This window comes from Aplysia californica, unplaced genomic scaffold (assembly GCF_000002075.1).
Source record: "Aplysia californica isolate F4 #8 unplaced genomic scaffold, AplCal3.0 scaffold00087, whole genome shotgun sequence".
Taxonomy (NCBI): Eukaryota; Metazoa; Mollusca; class Gastropoda; order Aplysiida; family Aplysiidae; genus Aplysia; species Aplysia californica.
The window spans coordinates 467,884-479,134 of NW_004797357.1; the positions used below are offsets into that span (position 1 = coordinate 467,884).

General features: G+C 40.9%; 1 protein-coding gene across 2 annotated transcripts in view; it reads right to left on the minus strand.

Annotated features, from left to right (window-relative positions):
• The window catches only part of LOC101858926 (neuronal acetylcholine receptor subunit alpha-10), a 109,795-nt gene that overhangs the window by 24,568 nt on the left and 73,976 nt on the right, over positions 1 to 11,251 (minus strand). For both annotated transcript variants that reach the window (XM_005094671.3, XM_013080463.2), the window contains exons 3-6: positions 7,980 to 8,054; positions 6,684 to 6,886; positions 4,279 to 4,388; positions 2,204 to 2,293 (exon numbers count right to left, since the gene is read on the minus strand). In XM_005094671.3, the coding sequence (XP_005094728.1) occupies positions 2,204 to 2,293; positions 4,279 to 4,388; positions 6,684 to 6,886; positions 7,980 to 8,031 (455 nt within the window). In that variant the 5' untranslated portion in view covers positions 8,032 to 8,054. The remainder of the gene's footprint in view (positions 1 to 2,203; positions 2,294 to 4,278; positions 4,389 to 6,683; positions 6,887 to 7,979; positions 8,055 to 11,251) is intronic.

Consider the following 11,251-nt stretch of genomic DNA (forward strand, 5'->3'; position numbering starts at 1 on the left):
CACACAGACACACAAATGCATTTAGAAATAGTACAAAGATCAGTTAGACGGAGCGATTACCAAGTCGCAGGATATATAATTAGACGGGTGGTCACCGAGAGGTGATTAAAAAAATAATTTTTTAGTAAGAATTTTATGACACTTGCAAAACACTTAGGTCATAATACAAGTGCCAAAGATTAGAAGTGTTACAAGAGAATAACAGAATAACATGCACAAAAAGATAGACGAAGGATAAGGACGAAGAGATATTTGATAGGAAAGAAATAGAAAACTACACCAGAGCCTCTGCCAACCACTCACAAGGTGTTCTTTACTCCTTCAACCAAGCTCACATTACAGAACGCTGTACCGCGGCAAACAGCATTGGTTTATCTGCTTGCAGCATTTTTCTGATGGTAAGTGTAACTTATGTAGGGCCATAGGCTTTTGCCTAAATGAATAGATCAATTAACTAATTAATTGATTGATTTATTGATTGATTTTTATCTAAACTTTTTGTATTCTTTGCATGCAATTTGTAATGCAGATTTATTTCCATAAAAAGGATGAAGGAGCGATGAAACAAAAGAGAAAAGAAAAACAAAACATCATACCAGAGCTAAGGTCATTACAAAGTGTCCATGAGAACTTTCGCGTAAAACCTGCCCAAATAATTCGTCAGAGAATACTCTTAATTAAAACTCTATCAGAATTATGTATTCCGTCTACCCCCACAGATTTTATTTATAATATCGTGCATTGTCATGGTCTCCGCTCTTATCCTCTGCAAAAATTGTCCTGCGCGGACGCGCAACATGGGCACCCACATGAAAGACAAACTACCAGTTTCGAAAATGTCGAATACTCTCAATCTTCCCCTCCTTCCCCTTGATTTAGTTCCAAATACAGCCAAATGGTGTGCTCCATGGTGAACCGGAATTACGTCAAAGTGAAGTCTAGGGTACTATAATGCTAGTCTATATCTACACCACATCCCACCAATCCTATACTGGCTGCTCCAGTCAACATCTGATTCCAGTTCTGACATTCGGCACTACAAGAAAGTGTTTCTGTTTCTCCGTAAGTAATTGGGTGATCTTTTCAAGAGCCTCTAGATCAGAGAAACAGGTCGGAAGATTGTGCAACTTTACTAAGGTCAAAAGGTAGGACTTAGACACGGCTGCACCAAGGAAGAGCGACTTTGGCGTCACCGTCCGATGTAATCGGTTACATAATCGAATACAGCTACGCAAGTTGCAAAAAACAAAACCCAACAACCCCCCAAAAAACATGACAAAAACATTAAATATCGACAGCATAATCAATACGATCAAGGTGAGATTATATCGCACTTTGCACAGTCGCTGTTCCCCGGTCCAGGGGACAAGTTGCAAGCTACGACTCGATTCGGTACGGGAATGCCAGTCCAAAACGAACTCCAAAATGGATGAAGTAATTCCTTTAACAACACAACGTCAAAAAGAGACATAGGCACTAAGAAGTGGCGTCAATAAAAAAAAGATAAACACTTGGAAGTGAGTGAGAAATTCTATAAATAAATAAGTAAATACATAAACAAGTAAATAAATAAACAAATAAATAAATAATTAAATAAATAAATAAATAAATAAGTAGATCAGTAAATAACTTACTAAATAAATAAATTAATTAATTAATCGAAAAAAAGATAAATAGATAAATAAATAAAAACAATCAAAAGAAAAACAGCAGCTTAAAACGACAAAATAACCTCATTCTACCTTATTCTCTCCCCCCCCCCCCCCCTTTTTTTTCTCACCATGATCAACAGGACCAATAATAAACAAAACTACGAAAAAAACCCACATCTACGACAGACAGCACATTGTCTAAAATGAAACAAACATTTATCGAAACAACACCAACATCATCAACAAAAGTAAGTTTTTCAAACCTAGTCCCCACGCCGACACGATGGATGACAACCATTTAGTGCTTGCGAAGAGAAAGACACAGACAGAAACAACAGAGGCACAGCCTAGAAGCAGTAGGCCTATCGCTGACGTCCTCCAACCACCTGCAGTAGCTAAAAAAATGTATGAATTAAAATAACGTTCTACGAACCCATCATCAAGCGCATCATTTTACTAGAAAATACCACTTTATCTTAAGGGCCAGATAGCAGATTTCTCAGGGTCTTGGCCCAAACCACGAATGGGTTGCGTCTAAGCTATAAGCTCACTTGTAGATAGCTTGAGGCATCCATAGCACTTGACCTGTATGGCTTATCACACACAGGGCGTCTCGTTTCTCTGCCAGACGGGTGTCCGCACTAAAAGAAGAAGGAAAGAAAGAAGCCAATTAATTAACGAACCTGAACATTTCGATAACACGATACGGCTAAACAAAATTTAAAAAAAAACAACAGAAAAAACAAACAAACAAGAGACAACCCGGTTTTATTTATTACATCTCTACAGGAAGTTTGGTTCACAACATTCTCCCATGGGGCATTTCGCTGCAACTCAGGTTTTTTCTGGCAAAGCTAAAGAATAAGGAGTAGGGAGAGGGTGGGGGAGGCGGGTTAGAGTCGGGGGGTGTAGTGAACGCAGGTTCATCAAGCAACGGTGATGGGACAGCTTTGTGATAGGCGATGACTGGGATGCTTCTCTGGGTTAAAGTCTAGAAAGGTGAGCGTTAAAGAAAAGGTCGGGGGTTAACGTGAGCTTTAAAATAGGGAGTGAGGTGGGGGTGGGGGGGGGTGGGAGCCGCACCTCTGGGACCAGTAAAGGTTTACAGATTCTTGGATTTTTTTTCATTTGTGCGTTGATTGATAAGCTAAGACAAAATATACTTTATTATTAATCCCCCAAAAGCAGAAATTACCAGTGCGCTTTAACCAGCTTCTGCAATACGAAATATTATGAACCCAGTATCGCATAGACACATAATTATAACCTCTGTATTTTGTCTCTATCGCGCCTTCTCCCATAGCCCATGTCTCTTTCTTTCTTTCTTTCTCTTTAGTTTGTCTTTTTTTCTTTCTTTTTTGTTTTTCTCTCGCCCACACTAACTTATTTGTTCACTCACTCCCTCACTGCTAGACACATAACTTTGCAGATTTATAGACACACACCGGGTAAACAGATCTCCAAGAAATGAAATATGCGAGTGAACTCGTCTTCTTGTGGTGAACATTAAGCAAGTCATTGTAAAATAAATCTCTCCTCAGAATCCATTTTAAAAATGCTGTTTTATATCGTTTCTTTCTCTCTCCTGAGTTATCTTTTGCAGCAGGTTGCTGAGAAATTCTTCGTGGAGAAAACCGTTTGTTCACCTTTCTACCAGAGTTCAGTGCGAACCGCTGTTCGCGTTGGCAGTACGCATTGCTTATTAAAAGTTATGGCTCGCTCCCACTTCCCCTTGCGTTCTTTCTGAAAGGAGGTCCTCAAGATTTCACAACGATTGGGCCGGTCAGTGCATATATTAACTAACTTTCTCAACAATCTTGTGGACATACGCCAACTGTTAAGAAATCCAACTCTTTCATTTACAGATTTCCTTCCCGCTCTATAAGCACATAAATGACGTACCGGCGTATGTGGTGTAACGATTGGGCACTTCGCCGTCGAACACAGAATACCGAGTTCGATCCCCGTATAGGGAGTATTTTTATGAGTTTCCCATTTTTTCTGCTGGATTTTGGCATCGAAGATTATGATCTAAATAGTGCAAAACACCTATATAAAAAAATGAGGCACCCTGCCTATTCAAACGTCATATCCAGCGGACCCTAGAATTGAACCCAGGGTAGTGAGTCCTCCGGTTTGATCACGTGACTGCTTTACTCTCAGTGACGGTCCTACACGTCATCATAGAGCTAAAATACTTTTCATCCATCTTTGTTTGCACTCGCTGAAAAATACTCTGTATGAAGACACTGGGGCTTCATGTTTGACACTAGCGTTGAAAAAATCCACTTTGATTAACGAAAGTAAAGCCATGACTAAACCTTTTACCATTAACCCCCCTCCCCCGTTTTTCTCCATCTCGCCCCAACACACACTGAGCACACATATATGCACACACATAAACACGCACACACACATACACATAGACACTTTCCTCATCTCTCCGCATTGTCCTCTCTCTCTCTCTCTCTCTCTCTCTCTCTCTCTCTCTCGCTCTATCTCCCTATCTCTCTCACTTTCCATTCCCTTTCCAATTCCCAATAATACATTTTCCTCTTTTCGAGCACTCTCCACATCTCTCACCACAAAACAACGTAATACAACATACACATAATTGTGAACTCACTAGTTGTACAGTTTTATATCCGGGATCCAGATTTTACTGGGCGGTACCCGGATTTTCTTGACACCGCCGTGTTCCTTTGGTGACCATTTCATGTGCATGTCTTGCCAGATCTGAAAGTAAACATTGGCACACGTTTAGAGGCGCAAAAATCACTCTGGAACAGTGCAGTATTTAGTCATGTAGTTGAGGTAAACAAGAAGTAAAATGAATAGACAGAAGACAGAGACTGATCTATTTTAAATGGTTTGTGTTCTCATCGCCATAGTTTCGATAATTTAAGAGGTCGACCGCGTTGTTTCTGTTAGTCGAGCCACAGTGTGCTGATGGGATGTGGGTTTGGTCTTTCTTTGCAATCAAACATCCGCCTTCCTTATCTCTCCTCCTTTCTTCGTATGCTACTCTCTAGTAAAACATCTATTCTTCCGCTCTTATATGACCCATTTGTGCTGCAGGTGCACAAAGCTCTTACTAAAAGCTGAAAGGGATACAACATCCCAGTAAAAAAAGTCGGAAATACTTGCTAAAATAGTATTTCCTGCACAGGAAGCGAACTCCCATCTTTTGCATACAGTAGCATAGAGCCTAACCATTACACCATCGACGCTGTCGCAGACAGAGGCGATGCAATAAATTACATACCACACGCTGTTGTGGTTGTGGGCAATCCGCGTAGCCAGGAAACTTTCTTGGGGTTAATTTGGCATTATTTTTTCGCACGTAATCTTTGTGTCTACTGACACTTACACAGCAATCAGCATAAGGAAAAGTTACACGCATTCCGCATTCACAGCTCCGATTAACTGATGATGCTCATCATTCATGAAGAAATAGCTAGCCGTCAGTGAAAGTATTTGCACCTTGTATTGTTAGGTCTGCCACGATTCATTTTTTAGAAAAAACGTTTAAAAATTCGTTTCACTGTTCCAAAGATTACACGGATTACATGCGAGGAAGACTACACGCAAACATAGATGGAATAAATAGCTCGTGAACACTTCAGAGTTCCGGTTTCATGTCTCGTCGTGAAGTGTTTTTTTTTCCAAATTTTTTTTAACGCATAAATCGACACAATTTAGGTTATTAAGGAGGCGAGCTTCGACCCTGTCTGCCAGGGACAATCCGCCTTGACAGGGATACAACGTACCAGCAGAGAGACACTCAATAAAAAAAAAATTCCCACACCAGAATCGAACTTGGGTTTACTGCGTGCAGGGCTGAGCGCCTAACCGTTACACCGCAGACGCCGACGCTTCTCTTCTCACAGAAAAGGAGTCCTTAACAGAATCAAAAGCTCGTGAACAGTTCAAAGATCGTGACAGTTGCGTGACTCGTGACAGTGTATTAAAAAACCCAACTTATGACGGAAACAAGGATTTGTAAGTAAGTGTATGGGTTTAATATCCCTTTCAACACTTTTAGGTTATTTAACATTTTACGTCCATCTTCAACAGGACCGAACCAAATAGGTTGAGAGCCTTGGGCACTTCAGAAAACAACCCCAATTCAAGAACGCCAAGTCTGGAATTTGAACCAGGGCCCACCGCTCCGTCGTCCAGCCTGATACCAACAGAGCTAACGGAGTGCCCCAAAAACAACGTTTAAGATAATTATTAATTTGATGGCATTACTTTCGTCATCAAGCAGTGCTCCTAAGTTTTCAGAAAGTCATGTAAAGGAAACTTATTACTGTTTGTAATAAACCTAGTTTGTTAGCCCTTCGAAAAACGAGCTTAGATAGATTACATGTAAAACTAGAGGTAGGCTCATCAGTTAAACTGAAAAGATGTCTGTATGTTAGTGTGCCTCCCCGGGGCCAAGGGACCCATCTGATAAAAATCGAGTTTTCTGTTTTTTGTTGTGGATTGTAACACTCCTCTTGCCCATATCCTTTATGTGTCGAAAGCGGCAGAACGACATATCTACATCTGAGACAGTAGTTATTCAAAGCGGTTAAAGCTACGTTAGTTTAATGTTCTCAATCTCATTGCCAATGAAAGAGTGACATTTCAACATTACAACAGGTTAAGCGTCCACAGTGTTTTTTCTCCCTTTTCTCAAATCATTAAGTGCAGTTGTGTATTTCTGTCTTTGAGCGCCAGATTGTAAGCGTATTGATGTTGCGTTTGAGCCTTGATAGACTCAATACAAATACAATCTGTTATACATTATTAACGTTTTTACCTTTTCACAGCAAATTGCCCTTAAATGTTCAAGTACTCCCTAGACCTAAACATTCCAAAGGGCTTAATTTAACATGTCCTTAGCTCTAAATTGTAAATTCGACTCTTTATTCCAACAAGTTTGCGAAAACCATTATAGAATCACATATATTTTTTCATACGAAAGAGATTCCGAGCCCCTAGGTCAAAAAGAGTGCTGATCGTAAAATAAGGGTGTATACTTACATATCGATCCCAGACGTTGAGAGTTAGAACTTGATTCCGCTCGTCCAGATCGAGAATCTGTATAAGTTGCATGTTGTAATTTATCGTAATTGTCTCGTTGTAGTGCGATACTGGCCGGCCGTACTTGCCCCTGCGCCGGTATCGAGCCAGCAACGTCTTGATGAGCTTGTCCTCCTCTGACAACTGGATGTTGTGAGTCAGACCTGGCGGTGAGTAGGAGAGGAAAGGGAGGGGGGTGTAAGAAGGGAGGCTTGTCAGTGCGATTTTGTGTTTGTGCATGTGGCATTTTTTTTTGGGGGGGGGAGTAAGCGGAGTGGCAAATAAGATGGAGACAGTGGCAAGGCGAGGCAGTGCCTGGAAAATACAATAAGATGCCTGGTGAGGTCATAAAGGGCAGGTGTGGCGAGATGCAACAAGTAAATTAAAATGCATGTCAAATGCATAGATTATTTGAAGGATGGATATAGAATACAGTAACACACTCTATAACGAGACTAGGAATCGAATCCACGCTCTACAGTTAATATTTTGAGTTTGAGTTTGACACCAGAAGCATGGGCCAAACAGTAAGCTGTCCTATCACTACAGATAGGAATACATACGAATACAAATTAATCAACATTCTGTTTTTCAAACACGCCCTCACACACACACACAAACATACACACATACAAACACACACACAGATACACAAATACAAACACACACACACACACAAACACACACACACACACACACACACACAAACGCGCGCGCGCCCAAATAACAAAAACACAAACGCACATACATACATGTAGGCAAAAAGTCAGAGGCGTTTCAGTATGACTGTTCACATCACGCCAGACTGCATAAGGCTCAAATGGGGAAGGGGGGGGGGGCATTCTTTGATAAAGGAAAGAGCAAAAGCAGGCCGTGGTCAATCAGGTAAACTACATGTATCAAGTGGACCTTGGTTTGAATCCTCAACGAGGGGAACTCTAACTTTCAGTTATCTGAGGGATATTTAAGGCTCTCCACCTCTTTGAATTTTTGTCCTATCGGAGATGGACATCGATTCGCAGGTGTCGACTCCTTACGGGGCTCTTAAAAACACGATACAGTGTTTCGTTTAGTAAGATTTTTACACATTAGCAGCACAATTAGGTCATGCAAGAGCCTAGGTTAGAGGTGTTACACGAGATTAACAAACACAGAAAAGAAAAAGGAGAGATCTTGACAACATAAGTTTGATAGGAAAGAAGTAGTAAACACATTAGAGCCCCCGCCAACCACACGCCTACGATGCAGTAAGCTTACCTTCTATAACGTCTGCGAGTAAGAGTAGGAAGGCAATCAGTGGTGTCCTCATGGCAGATTGCTCCTGACTCGACTCTGGGAACAAAGGAAAAAACATCATCATCATCATCATCATCATCATCATCATCATCATCATCATCATCATCATTATCATCATCATCATTATCATCATCATCATCATCATCATCATCATCATCATCGTCATTATCATCAACATCATCATCACCATCATCATTTATGTCTCAAAGTAGTAAAAACAAATATACGGAGCCTTTAATGTAAAGAGGAAATTTGGAATTTTGAAACTGTCCAATGTTTCAAATTTTGGTCTTCATCGGGAGCATGAAAAAGCAAACATTACAACCATAATTATTGTCCCTTCTACCCCGGGAAATAGAAGAAAGAAAAAAAAACCCGACCAAAAAAACAACAACGGATTTGTAATTCCTAAACCAACCCCCCCCCACCCCCCTCCACCTAAAATATCCCCAAAACAGAGCAACGTTTTTTGCTCAAGGGAAGAAGTTTACTAAACGCAATCTATTTCAGGTGAACGGTCTACTGCGACACAAAAGCAATATAGTGGTAAGGTTATCTGAAAAGAAAAGGAACTCAACAAATTGTGGACTCAGTATGACGGGTATGTTTAGATTCTCAGAGTTGGCGTGCGTTTTAGTTCCAAGCACACTTTTATTCAACCGATACCCTTAATCATATAATCTTTGATTGAACAAAACCATCATCTGTGACAAGAGATTATGTTGAGAGAACAAGAGGCGAAAAAATTAATACAGAAATCCAAACAAAAACCTTTTAACAAAGAAAAGAAATAGGCTAATTTGGTAATGAATGAAACCATTAAAAGATAGGCAAAGGTTTGAACGAAAGAACAAAAATGTCAAATTAAATAATACGTCATACACCTTCCCAGGAGTACAATATTTAATATTTCCAAACCTGATCGCTACAAAGTTAACCAAGAAATGTTCTGAACATTACACAAAGCATCATATCCTCTGCCTTTAGTATCTGTCATTGGTATTGCTCTGGAGCCTGTTTTGTACCGTACTGAGGGGAGAGTAATAAATCCATTGATTGTGTGGTCCGAGAGCAGGGTCCTACAGGAGGCCCAGGAGAAAACGTGATGCGATTTGGGATTAGGTGAAGGGTCACTCTATCATATCGTCACCGACTCGCCAACTGAATATGAATGACGTCATGGGGGTTGTCAGGGAGATTGTATACGTGGTATGGACGTATAATGGTGTAAGCACTGAGAAGCTTATGGGTGCAGGAATGTCGCATACACGATACTTTACTGCTCATATAAAAAGCCAGATCAAACAAGTAAAAATCCTAACTGTGGTCGAAACGTTTGCCGTGATATAAGTCGTGATAACCCCCCCCAGATTATTACTCGTAAATGTTGTAGGTGACAATTGTATTCGATTGACGTCAAAGGTTAAGGAACACAAGGTTGAAATATCAATCCCTGAATGATATTACACCCCATACCCACTTTTTAAAATGTTAATATGCATTAATAATTTACACCTTTGGTTTAAGCGTACACTTAGCTAATTTTGAGGGACTGATTACGAATACGACATATGTTTAAAAAAAATCAAAACTTACATTGGGATTTTTAAAGATCTGGCTGGTCCTATTTTTAATAAATCCCCATACGGCCAGACTAAGACATCGAATTTGGTATTCCAACCTACTCGTCTTTTGGCGGGAGGAGTCGTGTCATTTCGGTGGACACATCGACACGTAATTCTCGCCAAATGCTGAGAAAAAAAACCCGGTACTCTTTTCATCTACGACTTCCCTAGAAACAGACTACTTTTGGTCACCTGGTTTCTGGTTTAGTGGACACGCGGACCAAGGCCATCTCTGCATTGCGTCACCGTCATCTTATAAGAACTACGAAACTAGATTAAACTACGCAAAACCAAGTACCTCACTCTCAACTCAGACTGTTTGTAAAGGGCTTTACGCCTCTCCACAGACCATGATTCCCCAAATGACCCTGCCTGTCAAGATAAACCCCAACTGAACGGGATACAGGGTGCTGAATAACATGTCTGGGGTACTTGCCGAAACAGACTTTCATTTCCCAGCATGGGAATCAAACTCACGTCTTTTGCGTGCGGCTGCAAAGAGCCTAAACATTACAATTTGTCCCCCCCCCCCCAACCCCTCGAACTCAGAGCGACATGTCTATTTCGTTGTTTGAAGTTGCTGGTAACCTTGTCAAATTAAAGGCAACATTCAAAGTATATTACCTCACGAACATAGAACAAGTAAGAGGGAGAGGGAGAGAGAGAGGGGGAGAGAGAGAGAAAGAGAGAGAAAGAGATAGAGAGAACACACACACACACACACACACAAGTAAAAGAGGTTGCACGCAAGTCATTGATTCCCTCGGAAAATGCAGAGACTTTAAATGCAGGTAGTCGATATTTCTTGTGCGCAAAAAAATATGCAAAGAAAGAGAAGTAGGTTTTGGTAAGTTGAAATCTTTATGGAAAACAGCAGCTAATTAAGAGAACGGAACAGAGAGATAATGATCGTGTAACAAACCCGAGACAATACCCTGACCCGCATTATGAAGTTGGCCGAATCTCAGAAAAGCTTCTCAAGTATTCTCCCGCCGCAGTCTCATTTCTTGCCGACGTGATAGCAGCCTGCAGCGAGCGACATGGTCGTTAATGACACGGGGAAGACTTGTATTATTATTCACAGGGGCTGTAGGCAGCCTATCGTAACTCAATGCGTTTGGCTCGTGCGTGAACATCTGGCTCTTCGGCGTTACAAGTGATGCAACTAGTGTTCTGCGTTCCCTTAGCCATATTGCCGTGTATCCTGGAACCGACACAGATGCAACAACAACACCAATAACAACAACAACAACAAAACAACAACAACAACAACAGAGGAGTACATCCGAGAAGAGAGACCGAAATACTCAATACCAGTTTTTCTCTACCCGGGAATCGAACTCCGATCTCCTGCATGCAACAACGTAGCACATAACCGTTACACCTCTGACGCCGTTTTTTGAACTACTGTTCCATCCAATGAAAGAATGCAGTTACTATAGTAACGTTGAAAAAGAGTGAAAGAGAGACAGAAGGAAAACACATACTAGTGTCCCAGAGTTCAACCCACCATTCACATAGAAAATACACATACAAGAATCCATAAACAACCACTGGCCTCAAGAAACGCATAAAGGGCTGACTGCTATTTATATGTCAGCCCCCCCC